This window comes from Lissotriton vulgaris, chromosome 4_1 (assembly GCF_964263255.1).
Source record: "Lissotriton vulgaris chromosome 4_1, aLisVul1.2, whole genome shotgun sequence".
NCBI lineage: Eukaryota > Metazoa > Chordata > Amphibia > Caudata > Salamandridae > Lissotriton > Lissotriton vulgaris.
The window spans coordinates 1,396,714,946-1,396,736,824 of record NC_141691.1 but is presented as its reverse complement, the minus strand read 5'-3'; the positions used below and the strand labels follow the sequence as shown (position 1 = coordinate 1,396,736,824).

The 21,879-nt window shown below is 47.0% G+C and overlaps 2 protein-coding genes across 2 annotated transcripts in view; one reads left to right on the top strand and one right to left on the bottom strand.

Annotated features, from left to right (window-relative positions):
* The window catches only part of NPC1 (NPC intracellular cholesterol transporter 1), a 267,845-nt gene extending 258,531 nt beyond the window's left edge, over positions 1–9,314 (top strand). Inside the window, exon 25 of the mRNA XM_086965644.1 lies at positions 8,454–9,314. Within this exon, the coding sequence (XP_086821770.1) occupies positions 8,454–8,536 (83 nt within the window). The 3' untranslated portion in view covers positions 8,537–9,314. The remainder of the gene's footprint in view (positions 1–8,453) is intronic.
* The window catches only part of RMC1 (regulator of MON1-CCZ1), a 319,509-nt gene continuing 306,594 nt past the window's right edge, over positions 8,965–21,879 (bottom strand). Inside the window, exon 20 of the mRNA XM_086965645.1 lies at positions 8,965–9,167. Within this exon, the coding sequence (XP_086821771.1) occupies positions 9,088–9,167 (80 nt within the window). The 3' untranslated portion in view covers positions 8,965–9,087. The remainder of the gene's footprint in view (positions 9,168–21,879) is intronic.

Genomic DNA, 21,879 nt, shown 5'->3' with positions numbered 1-21,879 from the left:
TGAAGATTTCTTGGGGCAGAATGGAACGAGCTAGTATTGTTTAAGCTGCTGGTAAATTTTTGACTCCTAGGACCTCATTTACAGACAGCCTTTCTGCTGCACTGCTGTGCATCAGAATAAAAGGGCAGGAATGCGCTGTATCTAGAAGATAGGCGCATTCCTGTCCTCCTCACCTGCGCTGGCATACAAACAGCAGCTGTGCGCCAGCGCAGATACCCTTGTGTCTTTTTGCAAGGGTGCCTCCGCTGAGGGAATGATTGTTTTTGAGCACGATGGTGTACTGTAGAATGCACCAGGCATAGAAAGAGGAAAAATCAAGGATAAATTGAAGTATTTCTCCTAGTTTGCCTCCTCACGCCTCCCCTGGGGAGGCTTAGGATTCTGATGCATTCCCAGGTTTACAAAATGTTGTCAATCTGGGAATGAGTCAAGTTCCATTGATGTTGAGTTGGAACACCCATGGAACGTTCACGCAGTTATGCATGAAAGGGAAACATATTTACAAGGCCATGAAAAGTCACGCAGCTTGACTTTACATGGCCTTGCAAATATGAGTAGCCCATTGCGCTGTCTGTGCATCAATAAAAGTGACGCACCGGCAGCACAATAGGCTTGTAAATAAGCTCCCCAGTTTATAATAATCTGGTGTCTGGGCCTTAAATGATGGTATACGTCCTTCCTGGGGGTTGTTTAACCATGTACTGTACTCTACTGGCCCACTACTTTTTTTGGCACTGTCGTTTCATACCCAATGCCAATGTTTATTTAATTTGCAGTTCAATATTCTATTGCTTGATACTTTTAAAGTATGGCAGTCCTGTAGGTGATCTATGCAAAAGAAACAGTTGATGGACGGAATGCTGAACAATGCAAACATTCAACCCCAGTCACAAGGATCTGCGTTAAATTCATCATTCCTTTGCTCACCACACCACCGCAGTTTGGACCCAGCTATATGCAAATCAGTCTTGACCCGGCTCCTTGTGGGAACAGTCCAGCCCGAACTAACAAGCCAGGTCCTCCTTGGACCAGAAAAAAGCATCCTGGGACCGGTTTCAGGGCATCACCCTTCTTCAGTCAGGCTAGCTTGACTCCAGTGGTGTAGTGAGCACGGGACCCACGTCTGGGCATACCCTTCCAACTTGGGGTGTGGTGAGCAAAAGAATGATGGATTAAACCCAGATCCTTGTGACTGGGGGTGAATGTTTGCATTGTCCAGAATTCCGTCCATCAATTGTTTCTTTTGCATATGTCGCCCTAAGTGGGAAGGGTATGCCCAGACGTGGGTCCCATGCTCACTACACCATTGGATTCAAGCTAGCCTGGCTGATGAAGGGTGATGCCCTGAAACTGGACCTAGGATGCTTGTTTCCGGTCCAAGGAGGACCTGGCTTGGCAGTTTGAGCTGGACTGTTCCGACAAGGAATATGGTCAAGACTGACTTGCATATGGCTGGGTCCAAACTGGGTTGGTGTGGTGAGCAAAAGAATGATGGATTAAACCCAGATCCTTGTGACTGGGGGTGAACATTTGCATTGTCCAGCATTCTGTCCATCAATTGTTTCTTTTGCATAGTCCTGTAGGTGGTGGCTCACCACAGAGCAAAGCCCTCCTGAGAAGTGATAATCTGAAAGAAACAGGTTAGTATTAGATTCCTTACCTTAGAATATCCCCAGGCGTCAGACTGGATCCGGAAATTATTGCATAGCAGTACCCTTGCACGTCGGTAGGTGTCGTCTGCGGCTCCGCGTCCGTCGTCGGTGTCGTGATGACGTCGGAGTACTTAGACGCCGCCTCCGTGTGCTGACGTCAGTTCTTCTTTTTTCCGCGCCAGCAGCGCAGATCCGGAAAAAGTGGTACCTTCGTCACTTTTTGACTAAACTTTTTTGAGATCTTTTTGATCATTTTTCGAGTCTTCGACTACGATCGGTGCCGGTAGGGATGCCAGGTTTTAAACCTTGTGCCTTCAGGCCCGGCGCCGCAGGGCCCCACTGAATCCGCATCTGGATCCGGATCGTCGCCGGTCGACCTGATTACCTCACCGGAGCCGGTCCCGCAGGTGTCACCTCCGGCGCCGTCCTTGATACCTCATTCGACCCGGTTCCGGCGTCGGAGCTGCGCCGCTCTCTACGCCGCTTGGGGAGTTTTACTTCAATGAACCGGCCCCGTCGTTTGACAACCCTGATTATCAGGGGATGGGTGATGAGGAGTATTGGGAGGGGTCTGAGGACCCTCTGAAACGTGAGTGTCAGTTGCAGAAGGACTGGACAGGTGGACTTGGGGATGCCAGTGGTCTGGACACTTCGCCAGACACTGGTTTTGTCTCACCTCCTACCGTGGCTTCGGAGGAGGGGGCAAACTTCAGTGTAGTGTTGACGTGGGTGGCCAAGCTTTGGGCCTTAAGCTCCCTGTCACGGCCGTGAGGACTAACCTCCTCACTGAGGTCCTCAAACCGCAGTCAAGCTCGGCTGAGCTTCTGCTGCCGTTTAATGAGACCTTAACTGACTTTCTTTTGGGCACTTCGTCCAGGCCCGCTACATGCCAGCCTGTAGATAGGAACGTGGCCAGACGCCAGACCCGGGCGACCTATGTTTCCTGTCCACCCACCCCACCCCCGAGAGCCTGGTCATCCAGGCCTCGAACTCCCAGACCGCATTCCCGTCAGCGCCACCTGATCGGTAATCCAAGAGGTATGAGAATTACGGAAAGAAAATATTCTCCTCCCTTAGTCTGGGACTGTGGTCTTCCAACACTGCATGCCTCTTTGGCCGCTACACCCACTCCCTGTGGGACACGGTTGCGGACGTGCTGCCACAATGCCCGGCGGAGGTCAAGGCTAAACTCGCCCAAGCCCTTGCGGAGGGTCGAGATGCAGCACATTTTCCCATTCGGTGTGGGCTGGATACCACCGACTCACTGGGCAGAGCGTTGGCAAAGACGGTGGCGATTCGTCGCCACGCCTGGTTGAGGTCCGCCAACTTTTCAGCGGATGTCCAGAATACCCTCATGGACATGCCATTTGATGGCCGTCGCCTCTTTGGCAACAAGGCAGACCATGTACTTGAGCGCTTTAAGGACTCCAGGGCTATGGCCAAGTCCTTTGGCCTCTCGGCCCTGCACATGCAAACGGGGGCCTTTCGCTCCTTTCGTGGCCGAGGAAGGGATGCCCCCACACGTGCTGCCAGCCACGCACTGCAGACTAACATCCAACGCAGTGGCGGCCGTGGAAACCGCTGTGGAGGCGGTCGGGGACAATGGTGAGGCCAGTCCACACCTTGCCCCGCAGCATCCACCTCAAAACCTTCCTAGTCTGTGCTTTCGGGCCCATGTGACGCCAGTGTGGGGCAGGGTTCGCCATCACCACTCCCACATCGGACAGGTGGGTGCTGCAAATCGTCCGAAGGGGCTACTCCTTCCCCTTCGAGACGACCCCTCCAGCCATGCCACCACAATACCACCGTGTATCGGGGGATCATATGCGGCTTCTGCAGGAGGAAGTTACGACCCTCTTGGTCAAGGGGGCCATCGAGCCCGTTCCTGGGCCAGAAGTAGGGTGCGGTTGCTACTTCCACTACTTTCTGGTACCCAAGAAGGGCAAAGGGGGCCTACGCCCGATCTTGGACCTACGGAACGTCAACGGCTTCCTCCTGAAGGAGAAGTTCAAAATGCTGACACTGTCTCAGGTCTTAGCTGCCTTGGACCCAGGAGACTGAATGGTAGCATGGAGACTGAATGGTAGCATTGGACTTGCAGGACGCTTATTTCCACATCCCCGTCCTGCCGGCCCACCGGCGTTACCTGTGGTTCACGGTAGGCCACGAGCACTTTCAGTTTACCGTGCTCCCCTTCGGCCTTACCAGCGCCCCACGGGTGTTCACGAAGGTGATGGCGGTGGTCGCAGCTCATCTGCGCAGGTTGGGGGTTTCAGTCTTCCCCTACCTCGACGACCGGTTGTTGAAGGCGGGCTCGCCCCAGACAGTCGTCAGCCACCTCCAGACGACGGCGGATCTCCTGCACCTGCTGGGGTTCTCCATCAACGTGCCGAAGTGTCACTTGTGTCCCTCTCAAAAGCTCCTCTTCATCGGAGCGGTTCTCGACTCAGCGCAGTTTCGGGTTTATCCCCCCCAAGCAGCGGGTTCGGATATTTAGGCTCTGATTCCGATCTTTCAGCCTTTATCCAGAGTCTCGGTCAGGTTGACGCTGCGGCTTCTGGGGCTGATGGCTTCCTGCATCCTTCTGGTGCATCACACCCGTTGGCGGATGCGTGCTCTGCAGTGGGGCCTGAAGTTTCAGTGGGCCCAGCATCAGGGCAACCTGTCCGACCATGTCCTGATCTCGGAGGGCACTGTGAGACAGCTGCAGTGGTGGCTCATGGACCGCGATTGGGTCAGCGGTAGATCCCTCTTCCTTCCCCAACCATAGCACGTAGTTGTGACGGACGCGTCCCTCCACGGCTGGGAAGGCCACATGAGAGAGGCGGAGATCAAAGGCCTCTGGTCTCCGGCGAAGTCCCGGCTCCATATCAACCTTTTGGAGCTGCGGGCGATTAGTCTTGCACTGAAGGCATTCCTCCCCTCTGTCCGGGGGAGTGTAGTGCAGGTGTTCACGGACAACACCACCGCCATGTGGTACTGCAACAAACAGGGCGGGGTCGGGCCGGGGACCCTCTGCCAGGAGGCTCTGCGCCTTTAGCAGTGGCTGGAACATCAGGGCGTGACCCTGGTGGTTCAACACCTGGCAGGTTCTCTGAACCCCAGGGCGGACGAACTCAGCCGCCGATGCATGATGGATCACGAATGGCGTCTGAACTCGGACGTGGCGCAAGGTCTCTTTCTGCAGTGGGGAGAGCCTTGGTTAGATCTATTCGCCACAGAAGAGAACGCGCAATTTCATCAGTTCTGCGATTTGGAATTTCCAAGGCGGCACTCGCTCGGAGACGCTTTTCGTCGCGAGTGGAGTTGTATGCCTTTCCGCCTATACCACTTCTGCCCAGAGTGCTGAAGAAGATCAAACGCGACCGGGCCCAAGTCATTCTTGTGGCTCCGGAGTGGGCACGAAGATACTGGTATCCCAAGCTACTCAGTATGTCAGTCGATCCCCCGGTTCGTCTGCCTCTTCGGGAGGACCTTCTGTCGCAGCAGCAGGGGACGGTCCTCCACCCGAACCTGTCCAGTCCCCACCTCCATGCTTGGAGATTGAGCGGCGACAGTTGAGGCCATTTGGCTTGCCTCCTGAAGTCTGTAATATCATTCTGGCAGCCAGGCGTCCCTCCACAAAGTCGGTATACGCCTGCAGGTGGAACAGATTTGTGGCATGGTACACAGCAAAGGCTGTGGATCAGGGCTCTGCTTTGGGCACTATCAAGGGCTACCTTTCTGCCCTTTCAGCCTTTCTAAGGCTGCCTAATCAACCATCTTTATTCAAGTCCCCTATTGTAACACGTTTCCACCTGTTCCATTTGTGATGCCTCAGTGGGACTTGAACCTGATTCTTACTTATCTGATGTGCGCTCCCTTTGAGCCACTTCACAACTGTCCTATCCGCATTCTTACTCTGAAGACTGCTTTCCTGGTTGCCATCACCTCTGCCAGGAGAGTGAGTAAGCTCCAGGCTCTTTCCTCTAAACCTCCTTTCCTTTCTGTCCATCCGGACAAGGTTGTGTTGCGGACTAGACCCACTTTCCTGGCCAAGGTTGTCACGGCCTTCCACATTGGGCAGTCTTATCAACTTGCCCACCTTCTTTCTGCCTCCGCATCCTTCAAAGGAGGAAGAGCGGCTCCACCGTCTGGACCCAAAACGTGTGCTCTCATTCTATCTGGATTGCACACGCCAGTTCCGGGTGGATGACGAACTCTTTGTTGGTTAAGTGACGCTAAGAAGGGACGGGCGGTACACAAGCGGACCATCTCTCGGTGGGTCGTCTTATGTATCAAGGCTTAGTACTCCTTGGCAAGGAAGGAGCCGCCTGTTGGGCTGAGGGCCCATTCCACTCGAGCCATGGCGGCTACCACTGCCCTGGGCCGGGGTGTCCCCTTGCAGGGCATCTGTCAGGCAGCTACGTGGGCATCGTTGCACACGTTTGCAAGACACTACGGACAGCTAAGTCCGGAGGGATGGCTTCTTTGGCCGATCCGTCCTCCAGGACTTTCTGGTGTGATTATTGGTTTGCAGACCCACCACCGGGGTTGGTATTGCTGGGGTATCTATTCTAAGGTAAGGAATCTAATACTAACCTGTTTCTTTCAGATGAACAAGTTACTTACCTTCGGTAACGATATATCTGTAAGAAACAGTAGTTAGTATTAGATTCCTTACCGCCCCACCCATCCTCCCCGTTCTGCGAACCGATATCTAGGGTTAAGGTCATCCCCTTTCAGGGCCCTGGTTTCAATGGCACCAGCGTTGGTTTTTAACATGTCTCTGCGGGTTTTACTTGCGCGGAAAAGCTGTGTCTAAGAACTGACGTCCGCACGCGGAGGCGGCGTCTAAGTACTCCGACGTCATCATGGCGCGGACGCGGAGTCGCAGACGACGCCTACCGACGCACAAGGGTACTGCTACTCAAAAATTTCCGGATCCAGTCTGACGCATGGGGATATTCTAAGGTAAGGAATTTAATACTAACTTCTGTTTCTTACAGATATATCGTTACCGAAGGTAAGTAACTTGTTCGTTATGTACCGTTGAAAGTAGGATTGTCGTGTTGAGATGTGGCAGTATTGATGTAGCTGTGGCGTGAAGGGTTTCAGAAGTGAATGCCACATAGGTGCCCTATTAGCCACTTCCCCAGTATTGCCCCTCTGCACGATAGTGATTTCATAAAGTACATTTTTGGCCTTTCCAGCAAAATCAGTTGGTTTAAAACTTCAACAGGGCATTCAGGGATGTGGAATTCCTATAGCCCGACGCCCAAGGCATATTGTTTGGGGTCAAGGGCAACAAGTTTTAATGTGCATTTTGTCCTTGGGACCAGCAGGCCCAACCCAGTGTAGCACAAACCCTTTGGCTGCCAGTTTGCAGTACCACATTAAGGATCAGGGAAGGGCTCTGCCTGCAGTTAAGTTGATATTTGTGTGCATATGTTAATGCTGTTCAAACTTGTATTTATGGTTCATTAATTGAGAGCCATTATTATAAGGCTGAGCGCTCTCGGTAAATGTAAGTTCTGACTGCACTACTGACAGTGGTTCCAGTATAAAAATGTGGACACACGGTTTCAAAGTTTAGCAATATGAGGCTATGCATAATGCTCCCAGAATGCTATCTGATTAGATGCATATATTTGCAGTAGCTTAATAGCCAGATTAATGATTCTTTGCTTTCAATATAAAATGTTCCTAAAAAATAAAAGTAGGAAAAAAATGTTTTTTTTGCTAAACTATTGTAAAATTTCAGGTACCATTTCTTTGCAGCATCATTTAGTAAAATGTGTTGATGCATGCTAGTATTTCCCCAAAATACTCATATTAGAAAAGCAGCGTAACCAGTTTCATTAAGATTTTGGGAAACAAAAATAAACAAGCATTGGCAAAGCCAGTAGGTCTGAAATGGTGGTCAGCTTTTTAGTTTTGGCAATGTGTGACTTGTTTTGGCATGGTTTTTGTAAAACCTTATTGATGTGAGAGCTTCCGGACCCTCACCATTATAACTAACATTGGCAAAAGCAAAAATTGGTTTTGGTCTCAAAAAAGCACACACTTGCCACATTAGTTACTGCCACTGAACAAAAATACTTTGTGTGCCGATATGCTCCTGGTGAAAGAGCAGAATGCTGTCACTCACTGTGAAGCCAGCGATACAGAGAGAGAATTTGAATAAACACCAAAGGTCATATTTAACAACAGACCAAATTAGGTCCCCGATAATTAAAGAAAGTCTCAAAAGTGCACCCTTGGTATATGTCCTTGCATTAAGAGCAGCTATATGGATTTCGTGAATTCACAATAATTTACAGCAGTAGGGCAAGAAATAGTACTCCTAGAAAATATTTGTGAACTTCATTTTAGTATGAGCAAATATGCATGTGTAGATTTGCTCATGCAAAAACCTGAGTGTTTGCAAGTTTGTTTTACCTCCAATCAATTTTTTCCCAACTCTTGAAGAAGGTTTACATCTGCCATTGTCATTCCCTGGCATAATGAGAGATGCTATATTTAGAGCTCTTATATAATGAGATTGCTGCCATAATTTTTCGCCGCACAACATGGCACCAAAGGGACAAGTGGATTTTGTTGCAGGACAAGTAGATTCATGAAGCAACCTGCCCCATGGACAAGTAGATATTTTAATAAATTCCACACCCCTGGGCATTAATAAAATAAAAACTTTGTCGCATATGATGTAACATTAGTGTAGTTGAATAGACATAAAAGGAATTTCAAGTCAGTGTGTCCGTAAGGAGACAAATCTATCTTGGTTATGTCCTCAACAACTTTTAATTCTCTTCTCTACAGGGCCACGAGTAAACCGAGCCAAAGTGGACGCTGCGCAGGAAAGGTTTAAAGGCACGGAGCGAGAGACACTCCTCAATTTCTAGGCCTTGGCGACAGAAGGCGGAAGAACAACAAATACTGGTTACGCGGACGCTAAACAGGGGAGCACACTGTGCCGGCGCGGCGGCCAAAGATGGCTGACAGTGGGGAGCGCGTGGTGGGGACTGTAAGGCTACGTTTTCAAACAGCAACTTTGCAACTCAGGAAGCTTTTCACAGGTTATTCTGCAAAATCAGTGTCAACCAAGGCTACGTCTTAGAACTTGAAGACTTTTATAGAAAATATTTAGATTGAAGAAAGTGAAACGATGTGTGAACACATGGGTTTTTCTTTATGCGAGCAGATGTACAATTTGTAGATTTTTTTTAAAAAACAAAAGAAATGCTAATTAACACAGTGTCTGCTGATTTGTTTATTAGGGGGGGAGGGATGGGGGCGTTCGTAATCCGTAAAGAGAGCCACAGACTGTATATACATAATATATTTTTATTACATTCTCAGATATGTACGCAATTTTGTAATGAAGAAAAACTCTATTAATGCTATAATAAATTAACTTTATACACATTGTGTACAGAACAGCGGCAAATGCTTTTCAGAAAGCTGTAGGTTTCATGAGAGCCTGTTCCCCGAACACCTGCTTGAAAAAGACGATATGTTCCTCACAGTGTTCTCCTGCAAAAGAAAACAAAATGTCGGGACTGACAGATGCATGGAGTTGGTCAGGAGAAAGGACTATGAATGAAACCAAGCAATAACGTTTACACTTTGCATTCCAGTTTTATTTAATAAAATATGTAATAAATAAACATGCTCGACTAATTATGGGTAACATTTCTTAATTTTGTGTGTTCAAAAGAAGTTGCCACACAATAACTATTCCTAAGATTATGCATGTCCTAGATGCGAGGTTCCCAGCATTTGAATGGAAATAACTACCTTTGGTTCCAATCTGTTTTGGGGCTCTAGAAAACGGATTTGGAGACATTATTCCTTAAAGAAGATTGATTTTTAAAGGGGTAATGAATGCATGTTCTGTTTTAACAGAAAATGATTCAAGGCGGTGATCATTTCTTTTATTGAATGGTATGTGTTGATGCTCGGGGAGGAGGTGGGGGGGAGAGAACTGGTGGAATGACAACAGTTAATAAGTACGACGCCTGTGCTTTCCCACTTTATTTCTGAGGACATTCATGCTGTGTTTTGACATTTAAATGACTGAAGAGGTTAAATGAAGGAAGATTTGAATAAATAAATACCCACTTTACAACATCTGTCAATAAATTAGCAGTTATTTCAGTGGAGATACTTACGAGGGGGGACGGAGTGGGGAAATGTGTAGCACGTTTACACTTTCTTAAATCACCACAGATTCAATTGACCAGGGTCCAACTGGAGTCACAGGCTGCAGGGCTTCTTCATGGTCACCCCAGATTTGATGCCTTTGCTGAACCCTATATTTTTGCTGGCTTTAGAACTCTGTGCACCTTACCCCTGCTATCTAGTAGTAAACATGTGTGCACTCTTCCTTTCGCTGTGGTTAATATGGCCTATTCCTTATTGGAACGTTTAACTTGCTTAAAATCCTTACTATATGGTGTAAAAAGTGAACCCAGGGCTTAGAAGTTAAAATGCTACTTGTCGACTGCAGCACATATTGTGATATCTGCTACTTGGCTGTGCGCGCACACACACGCACTGCGTCAGATCGACTTGTTTAGCCTGACTGCTGCAGTGTGACTTGTTAAAATAACTTTCTGGGCAGTAAAAATCTCCCTTTTAAATATTAGTAAGGTACCCCTGTAGTCCACAAGGTAGAATGCATCTTATTTAAATGTGGGGCATGTAGAAAATTGCTAATATTACCATGCCCCTACAGTGATATGACCCCAAAACCTATTTTCACAATGGCCGGTCTCGCGGACTTCTGTAGACTCCCAGGGCCTCATTTACAATATTTTAACACATGGCAGCGCAAAAAATATTCCTGCTGCTCGGCCATGCGTCACAATTAAATGGCAGGAATGTGCCGTATCTACAAGATACGGTGCATAAACAGCAGCTGTGCGCCAGCGCAGGCACCCTTGCATCATGTTGCAAGGTGGCCTGCGCTTACAGGATGATTGTTTTTGTGCAGGAAGGGACACCTTCCTGCACAAAAACAATCATTAAAGGCATTTTTTCCTCTTTCTATTGCTGCTGCAGAATGCAGCACGCATAGAAAGAGGAAACACAAGGGGAAATAAAAGTATTTCTACTCGTTGCTTCTTATGCCTCCACTAGGGAGGGGTAGGATTCTGATGCATATCCCGGTTACAAAATTGTAAATAGGGGAATGCGTCACGTTTCATAGATGTTGCATAGGTACACCCACAGCAACACCCATGGAACGCCTTTCATGCAGTTATGCGTGAAAGGGAAACATATTTACCTGTGTGACTTTTCAGTCACACAGGTTGACTTTACATGGCCTTGTAAATATGGGGAAGCCCATTGCGCTGCCGGTGCATCAATAAAAGTGACTCACCAGCTACGCAATGGTCATGCAAATAAGCCCCTTAGAGAGTTAAAATACTAATATGGTATCTCGGGAATGGGACAAGGTAGAAAAGAAATTAAGCAATTACTTTTAATAAAAATCCAATTTAATGGTGAGGTCGGACTTTTTAAATAAATATTAAGGAAAAGTAACTTTTAAAAAGCTCCTTTTCCCCTTTCTGAAGTTCCTGGTGGCTAGTTTGCATTCAATCACCTGCTTATCCCAACCTGTGGTTTGACTTTAATAGGTGTGAAATGCCACCCAGGAGCAAACAATAGGTTGATCAGAATGACCAGAAATTACTCTTCTGAGTTCAGCAGAATATGCAGGGTGGGGACAGAACAATGTCAAATCCTACTTGAAAAGTTTGTTGAGCCATCCGGGGAGCACTTGGAAGTGAGAGAATAGGTTGTCAAGATAATTCTTTGGTATCGCCTGTATGGTGGCTGAAGGAGTCTGCTTTGTCCTACAAGGCGTGTCTCTGGGGTTTAGGTTTGCTGTGAGTACAGTACCTTCTCCAAACGGGATTATAGTGTTAGATATGGGAGGACACGGATTACTGTAGTACACTCCACACACTTCCCTCAAAGCCCAGGTTTAGTGTGGCCAAAGACTTTTGCCATCTTGGATTGGCCCAGACACGTTGCATTTTGGGCCAGATTGCAATAAGGGAAAAAAGAACTACTGAAAAAGTAGGTAGGTCAGGGCATGGGAACTTATACCCCATTGGTTAGAGAAGGTACGGTGGTGCCCTCCATCAACTAGATACTGTCCGGCATCTACAGATACCCACTTCAAAACACTTTCTGAACTTCGGAAGATGAGAAGAGTACTGAACTTGCTGTTTATGACCCAAGAGGAGCCCTGAAGGACTGACCTGCTCCCTCTTGAACCAAGGGCAAAGAAGTTTACTCCAAGGGTCAGTTTTCTAACCTGTGTAGTTACAGGAAGACATAAAGCTGCAAGATAACTTTTCCTGGAAATACCCTGCTCACCAGTGGCAACTGGACTCTACTGCTGGCCTCTGCCTGACACTGTGTGAGTCTCTAAAGGGCCTCCTCTGAGGTCCCAGAGGTTTAGAGGTGTATGCCATTGGTGGATTGGGACTTAAAAGAGTTTACCTTCTGACTCAGGTCTTATATTAGGACAAACCCGGTTGGCGTATTTGATCACAGTCCGCCTCAAATTGTGGCTAGGTTCTGTTCTACCGTGCAATACAAAAAGGAGCCAAGAGGGAAATAAGGGTATGTATAGGGACAGCCCTCCACTCACTAAGTATCAATACAAAAAAGTCCCTGTACCCTGGACTAGGATTACTGTTCATCTAATCAGGCATGTTACATTGCTGGAATCTATGTAATTTAATTCAATTCCTCAGCAGACGCCCCCTGAAACTGTCAGTCTAGGCGTGTGACCTCAAACAAGCCAACCTGTCCAAAAACAAAGCATTGTTTCTTTAAACATAAAAACTAAGGGAGATCATCCGAAGGTATTTTTCAACTCAACAGAGTCCGCTGGCAACTGCTCAACTGAAACAGTGCATCATCCACACTTATAGTGAAATAAGCATAGAAAAAATGTGTGATGAGGAGGTAGGCACCTCACGGGAGAACACCTTCGGGGCCTTTAGGCATGTAAGTGCCAAATTCTTGCCCCTTTCTCATCATCGGTTGCCACACCTCCTCAAAGAAAACGTGTCCCAACGCAAAACCAAATGTGTTATGTGCATATAAACAGGTGCAAGACAAACACCACCCAAGGATACACTCCTCGGTGTGAAGACAAGAAAAAGAATCTAAAATCAACCTACACACCAAAGTTACAATTTTATTATTAGTTGTGGTGTGTAAGGTGAATTAAAAAGGTTGGTAGCTTAGCCTCGCATACCAATACCCACAGTCAACATGTTTCACTGCCCTACACACTTATTGGCAGATTCATCAGGGTTCACCACTGGGTCGTTGCACCAATATTGGACACTCTCATAGTGGAAACCTTATCCAGCCAAAGCCTCTCGTACCAGCTGGAAAGGACAGTAGTTCTTTGTCAATTGTCACATCAATCGTACAAACTGGCACCAGGACCGTGCATCATCCCAGGAACCACTGTGTGAGTCTCTAAAGAGCCTCCTCTGAGGTCCCAGAGGTTTAGAGGTGTATGCCTGTGGTGGATTGGGACTTAAGAGTTTACCTTCTGACTCTGGTCTTATATTAGGACAAACCCGGTTGGCGTATTTGATCACAGTCCGCCTCAAATTGTGGCTAGGTTCTGTTCTACCGTGACCATTGACTATCTCCTGTTGCCCTTATTTGAATTGTCATGTTGTTAATTAGATTTTACTCTATTTTTCTAATTCCATTTGGGATTGTATTGTTTCGCATTTTGACCATTTTATTATGGTTTTGGTGCTGCATAAATACTTCACATATCACCGTAAGTTAAGCCTGTCTGCTGCGTCCCATAGCTACCAGGGGGCTGAGCTCAGATTCATTTAGTGACTGGGGGTTCACCTTGACAAGGTTTATGATTATTTCATGTGTAGGACAGTCACCCACCCCACATTCTTACAGAGACCTTGTACGGTTGAGTAATGGGGGGAGGTATTTAATTCAGACAAAGCAGACTTTGCCTTGTCTATTGCTAACCAGTGAAACTCCCTGCATGTTCAAGCCTACCAGAAGAAAAAAATTACTTACTTCAGTAGTGATATATCTGGAGGATGAGTATAGGTACTCCACAACTTATCCATTCAAGGCTTCAGACCGTTCTGGAAAAGCATGTTCAAAATGTGTCTATAAAGGATGCCTGAACATTTCCAGAGAAGCCTGCAGACCTCATCCGTTCATGGCGATTGAGCACACTAGTCCCAACTGCTCATCCCAAGCAATCATCAGTGGTATCCAGCCCAGAACAAATTACACATTTGACTGCATGCTGACTATCCTGAATGCTTGAGCCAGAGTAGCCTGAAATTCCTCGGGGACTGCAGGTAAAAGCTCACAGACCATGTCCCAGAAGGCGTGTTTAACGTCTAAGGCAAGTTTATAACTCATGCCTTTACCACAAAAATGTAAATATATATATCAGGTAGGTGAAACCCCTTTATATGTATTACCTTCTGGTGGTCGCCAGTAGGCAGTTCTAGTAAGGACCATGTTTCCAAAGTAAAAGTGTTTTTTTGACTTGCCTATAACTTTGGCGCAGTGTGACAAATCTTCATGAAATTTTCCAAAACAAGTGCCCCGGTGAATCTGATTCTGCATGGAAAGTTTCGGGGTGATCAAGCGAGGGCCTAGAAAATGGAAATGGGGGGGGATGTAAAAACAAAAAGTGTTTCCCATGTTAATTCTTTAGACACGCCTGCAGTCTGAACCACTGGACAGAATTACACCAAATTTGGCAGAAAGGTAGATTTTGGTACGCAGATCTAGCTTTCAGTTATTTGTTGTAAATCCATTCAATGGTTGTTGAGAAATGTAAGGAAATTCTAATTTGTAGATCTACGATCATGAAGTCTTCGCAAATAATGTCAAGCTCATGCAGAGATCTGCAGAGCCCTAATTGGCTGCCAGCACTTCAACTAGGAAGTTTGGGCAGTCATCCTGGGACTTGGCTTAAACCAAGTCTCACTTAGACAATTCGAAAAAGGTGCATCGTAGGAATACCCTGACCTCAAGCCTGGGTCTTCTTGGGGTCCCTGAGGGCCCCCGGCAGGGCAAAAAAGCATTTTGTTGAAAAGAAATTGCACCAAATTCGTGGCCCAAAAAATAAAATACATAAAAAGAACAGGCTCCTGCGCTTGTTTTGAAAAAGGGCCCCAGGTGGGCCAGAAGCATTTTATAAAAACATTTTTAAAAAGGAGGAGGGACACAGGGCCTCTCCCGCCTGAGGCTTTTGTGTGCAATACCACCTCCCCGGGGATTTATTTCAAATAATGGAGGGGGGCCATGCAGACCCCCTCATGGGCTTCTAGACGCCCTGGGGCCCACCACCTTCCTGGGGCTGTTTATCTTTTAATAAAGGAGAGGGGCTGCGCAGGCCCTCCTCAGGGCTTGTCGAAGTCCGGGGACCACCACCTTTCCGAGGCAATATTCTTTGCAGAGGCACCCAGGCACCAGGGACCAGTACCTTCCTGGGGCCTGAATAATACTGGGAAGGGCCACGCAGCCTCCCTCCTTTATCCATATATGGCCCTGGGGACTACCATACCCCACGACCAGTTCCTGCTATGTCCCAGGGTGCTCACCCCCAAGACACAGCTGTTTGCTTTTGCTTGGCAGGAGCTGTCAAAGTGCTCCCGCCCGCTTGAAGCAGAGGTTTCATCTCTCCCTGCCAGCATACATGTGGGCAGGGAAAGAGATCAAACGAATGCCTTTGCACACAGGGAGCTGCATTTCCAGCAACTCACTGTGTGCAATAGCATGCCGGCTCCTGCAGGAGGCAGGGAGCGAGCTGGGCCTTGAGGCTCCCCCTACAGTGCCATAGCACACTGAGTGCCCTAGCTGGGACCAGGACACCCAGGGAGTCCTGGTCAGGCCCCAGGGCCAAAATTGGCCCAGGGGAGGATTTATGCACAACCCTCCTCCCCAATTGAAATGTGGCAGGGCCGAAATCGGCCCAGGCAGTGGGGCTGGGCAGTCCCCCTCTGCCCCACTGAAATGACCGCAGCCGGCATCTTAAGGTTTTAAGGGGCCCTTATCCAGGGCGGCTTTGAATTTATGAGTCAGTGTCAGCTCTTTCATGCCTCTTTGTCCAATGAGCAGCCAGTCACTAATATTATTGTGTTGCATGGTCATATCACCCACAGTAAAAATACATTCAAGGATAACTATTTAAAACAATCTGTATAACAACTGTTCAAGGTCCTCAGGGCAAGACTCTACAGAACAAAACTAGTTGTAGCAGGGGGGTACCTGAATCAGGGCCCACTTTGCCCATGCCTTAAAACATTATGCCCCTTCCTCATTTTACAGGGAGAAAAAACAAAAAACAGAGGGCAGAAAAGGCACAACGAAGGGCAAACAAAACAAGGAGAAAGGCACAACGAGCAGCAACATTCGCAAAAAAGGCAAAACAGGGTAGAAAAACCAGCAGGGAAGGCAAAACAGAGCAGAAAAGGGAAAACGGAGAGCACTCTGAGACTCGCCCATGCACTCAGTTGCAGACCCAATGGCACTCTCATACACCAACTCAGGCTCGCACACCCACTCAGACTAATGCACCCACTGACAGACCTACTCACTCATGCACCCACTGACGGTAGACCCACTCACTCATGCACCCACTGACAGACCCATTCCGACTCATGCACCCACTCACAGACCTCCTCAGACACACTCACTCAAAGCCCACACAGACCTACTGAGATGCTCGTGCACTCACTCAATTTCGAAGGTTAGTGGTCACAGTTAGGAAATAACATTTAAAAAACCTTCGAAATTTCCTATCAAAGACTAAAGGTTACAGGGATGTTATAATTAGGAATCAACATAGAAAAACTTTAGAAATTCACAGAAACAAACCAAAGGTTACTGGGACGCTATAGTTAGGCTCACATTTAACTCGTAAAAATTAAGTGAAATTCAGCAGCTATAGTTACATGAGCTAACTATAACGTATGCCGCTATAATGCACTGCTTATGACCTCACCTATTACATCACTCATTACATCCTCCACAGAACCACTCACACCCCGATACAACCTCTCATACACCAACTCACATACCCATTCACAAATACAACCATTCACTCATCCATAGAGCAAACTCAGACACGTATACAGCCCCTCACTCAAAAATACAGCTACTCTTCCAACCAGTCACTCACCCATGCAGCCAGTGCCAGTCTCACTCACCCATACAGCTACTCACATTCCCAATTACTCACCTATACAGCCACTCGCACACCCACTCATACACCCACTCATACATCCTCTCACCAAACAATACAACCATTCAATCACAAACACAACTAGTTACACACCCGTTCACACAGACTTACTCTTCAATACAGGCACTCACACACCCGCTCACCTCACTCACTCATGCAGCCACTTACACACCTATACAGTCACTAACCCATACAGCCACTGAAACACCGGGCCACTTACCAATACTGCCACTCACACAGCCAATGAGTCACCACACAGTTGCTCATACAGCCATGTATAAGCCCATACAAAAACTCGTACACCCACTCACACTGGGATACAGTCACTCACATAATCTATGTTAACAAACTGAATCACTCAGTAGTACAGAAAGTATACCAATTTTACTTTTGTGGTACCTTAGTATATATGTTTAACACTCAAACTTTGAGAAAACATTTGCAATCACCGGATGATATCATTTGAGATGTCATGAGTGATGTAATATGTGAGGTCATAAGGCATTGCATTGCGGGGGCGTAAGTTATAGTTAGCTCAGGGAACTATAACTGCTGAATTTCACTGGTTTTGTATGGGCCTAACTGTAATGTGCCTGTATCGTTTGTTTCTTTCAGTGAATTTTGAAAGTTTTTCTTATTCTATTTCCTAACTATAACGTCCCTGTAACCTTTGCTTTTTTAAGTGACTATATATATATATATATCCACATATCCACTTAAAAATACAAAATATGAATATATTCACACTTATTGGCCCCTAAACTCAACCACCCCATAACCTTAAATATACCTCTACAACTTAATAACCTTGTCCACCCCCAAACGTGCCTTTACCACCAAATGGCCCTACCCACTCTAAAAATACCCTAACACCCCAAATCACCCTTTCAATCCACTATGTGAATATATGGCCAGGGATATTTACCTACACTTTTCCCCCACTGCATCTGACCCCATACATTGTGAAAGACTGTGTGAAGCACCAATGACCCTCATCCTTGTGCAACCAACTTGAACAAGTCCTGGTATTCCATGCTCCTAGAAGTGTTGGACACATTCTCACAAGAAGTTCCTATTGAGTCCAGACTTCCTCATCATTCATTCATCAGGATCAGCTCAGACATTCAAACCTCAGCCAGATGAATCTAGCAATTTGGCACTGAGGTCTTAAGAGTTTCATTACCTTCAAATCCCATGAGTGTATGTATTAAAGCCACTATGTGTGCCTACTACACTGCGAAGTGGAAGAGAGGTGTCCGTTAATGGTTGGGAAAACACTGAAAGACTGCGTTCGGAAAGGGTGTTTCCCAGCTGCAAAACGTCTAAGTACATTAGGTTTAACTTCCAGAGTAGTAAGTTGTAGGTCCAAGACACCAGCTGCACATCTTATTACCACACAAAATGAAGCACTTTCTTCTGCCATGGCGCAGAGGTTGGGGGTCAACCCAGTATCACAGGGAGTCCTAAGCCCACTGTAAGTCCTTGTATAGGTTTTCATCATCATAATGTGGGGGGGAAATCATCCCCATTGTCATTTTCAGGTTATAGTTGGCTTTGACTAGAGTAAGAGGCAAAAAGCTAGTGCAGCACCATGTCAGAGGCAGTGGTTCTGTCTGAACCTGACTGGGTGCTTCCAGGTGAATTCAGGACATGACTTTGGTCGAGGCAGAGACAAGTTCAGCTCAGTCAGTCACTGGTATCAGTAAAGGATCCTTCTCCAGCAAAAACACTGAGGCGAACGCACCAACTGTAGCATTAGAAATGTAAGTCTGTGCAGAACCCTTTGTGGATTTGAGAGGCACAGACCGTGCACAGGATGAATCTGCCAGCAGTAACCCAACTTAGAAACCTATGTGAATCCTTAGAGCCTAAAGGTGCACAAGAGTGAACCGAAAGTGTGCCAAATATGTGCAACATGACCTCCCCCCTAAGCCTCTATCTACTGCAGTGTTGCTGATGACCTGGGAGCTCTGCATGGATTGGGACTAATTGTGGAATCAGGTCCTTGATAAAAGATCAGCAGTAGAGACCAAGTCGCACTGTGATGCCCTAGTAGTGAGACAGTCGCACCAGGATGCCCTCACAACTTCTCTCGGGATAGGTGGTTGCGGGATGGGGACAAATCTTGCTTTGACTTTTTATGCTTCTATTTTGAATTAAAGTTTGACTTACCTGAAGCCTTGGATCACAGAGAGGCTCTGAGATGGGGAAAAGCCTCAAGAGCAAGAATAAGTCTGCTCCTACGAGTTTGAGCAGGACTTGAGTGGTTTGTTCTGGTGTTCGGCTACGGATTCATGAGGACACATTCCTCACACGACTTTGTGTCCCGAGCTCAAAGACACACTTGGTGCAGGTCGGTCACCAACATTTGATTTTGACAGTTATGGCGGGGTTTGTATTCTATAGTTTTGGAAGGGGACATTGTTTCCTTGCACTCTAGTTTTCAGGTGTTTGGAGAACAAAAAAAACTTGTCAATCGTATGAGAAAAAAAAGGGGAGTATATCTCTGGATCCTTGTCCAAAGCTGCAGAAAGCGGAACAAAGTTAACTCACGGCTAAACCTAGCGGCACACAGGATCCAGTATGGCACGTGGGGTTATTCTAACAGTGAGGAATCTATATTTAGAAGTATTGAACAGAAACAGATGTTCTGCACACTACTGCCATCTAGTATTCAATGTACACATTTGCAAGTTGTTTATGGTTGAAAAAAATTTGTTTACCAGATGTCAGACGAATAGCCCACAATGGACCATGAAAAAAAGACTCCACTGTAGACTTTTTTCCCACATTGGTTTTGCACGTTCAACTCTAGCTGTGGGGCTATTGACAAATTTCTGTTTTCCTTTCGAATCATCGAGCTCCTTAACATCATCAAAAGAAGCATCCCAGTTGAACACCTACGACTGTATTTGTATGTAGAATGAATGTAGGGGGGAGCATTATATGGAGACAGCACCCTTTCAGTTTGTCCAAGGTGTAACACAAAATACTGATCATCATGATGCATGTAACCTCTGCCTGTCTGCTGAACACGCCTCCTACACTGCTTGCCAGGCCTTTTAAAAGAGGACAATCAGCATTGGGCCCACAACAACAAGCAGCGCAGGTACACATCTTATGTGCTGGACTGATTTAGCACAGAGGATATTGAGAAGGCCAAAAAGGAAAGCAATGGCCCATTGGGCTGGACACCAGGCCAAAACCGAGAGCCATTCGAGGTTTCCAACTCTGAGGCCTCAAAAGTCGATGTATTAGACAGTGACTCCACAGTCTAGCAAGAGAATTAGGACACAGACTATTCCTAGGGCCACTATCCTTTAATCCCCAACTCTGGGATTGGCCTTGCAAAAGGTCCCCGCAGAAGGTAGAGCACTGGTACACAAGGATATATTAGTTTCGAGAGCAAATCAAACGTTCTTTCCTAAAGTGTTTTCCTTTTTACGTAAACTAAACAATTGAGCTGCCCATTTTCTTCTCACACCCATAGTCTATGGCGTAAAAGGCATTATATACACAAAACGGCACTAATTTACTACACTGACTGAACTAAGCTCATCTGCAAAACAACTTTTTAATGCCTTGTCAAGAGCCAAATATAGACAAATATCAGCTTGATATATGGTCAACAGTGCACACATTCATCAAACACTACTGTGTGTGTATCCATATATCAGGAGGTTTTAGTTGGCCAAACAGCCTAAAAAACTTCCTATCAAACAGCTGCTGCATTTGCTTGCTAGTCACCACTTACAGGAAGACCTGCTTTACAGTCTACGCTGAGCATGTCTCTACATCCACACATGCTACAAACTGAAAAAGCCAGTTCCTTACCTTCAGTAACACTCTTTCTGGTGGATATTCTGCCTAACTGCAGATTCCTCACCTTTAGAAATCCCCGGCAGCAGACTGGATCTGAAAGATCCAAACAGCATTGCTCCCGCATGCAGTAAGTTTGCTCCATGTTAACTACCTTCCACCCTACAAGTGACGATGGAGCTGCATATAAGAGCCATCCCTGAGCGTCGTTGTCTCTTTCTGGACTCTCACCCCATCCTGTAGTGTTTCTCTCTCAGCCCCACTGCCAAAATATCTGATAATAAATAACCAGCGACAACCTCGTCTTTCTCATCAACTCAGAAGCAGGCCTGTGCAAAACGATTGTTACGCCAGCGTAATCTTGTAAGCTACCCACATTGCCCAGTTCATAGGCACGTTGCACAAAACATGATTTAGTAGATTTTTGCCTGCAGTTGGCTGGCTTGAACTGAAAATGTCTGCTGAGAGACAGCATTTCCGCAAAAAGACATTTTCTTCTCGAACCTGTGTCCTGCCGGTTGCAGGTGTAAGTTGTGTGTGTAAAAAACTATACACTTGCTGTCGCTGAGAAATGTTATTAATGTAAGTTAGTACACAAGAATTAAGCATATTTTGTAATAAGGCTTGAGTTGCAAATTGTATATTTGCGGATGTTTCACGTGAGTCTTACCTGTCTGAATACACCGGACTATTCATTTTCCTCAGCCTGCTGGGAGGTTTGCGCGGCCTGCTTTCCCGGAGTTTAATAAGAGCCATCTCGAGTGAAATGTGGGGCCCTAAAGGCGCATTCCTGCACGTGCCAAGGACCCTCATGGAGTTGTGCATCGCAGGTCATCTGCTCGGCCTTTTACATTCCACTGTACGCTGGCTTGCCGCCTCCAAAACCGTGCCGCCTGGGGCGGTCCGCACCCCCGAGCTACGTCACTGCGCACGGTGGGCCAGCCAATCGGCACATGGACTGCTCGCCCTGGGCAGCCATTCAAACCCGGCCCGGGTGAAGCAGTACCTCCAGCCCCTTCTCTATGCCTACGGGGCATCGGCGCATGCGCGGGCAAGTCTCAGCCCGGGGGTATCATGCGCATAGTGCAGGCCTGCTGCAGCTGCTGTCACTCAAGCAGCTGCAGCAGTCCCGCCCCCACC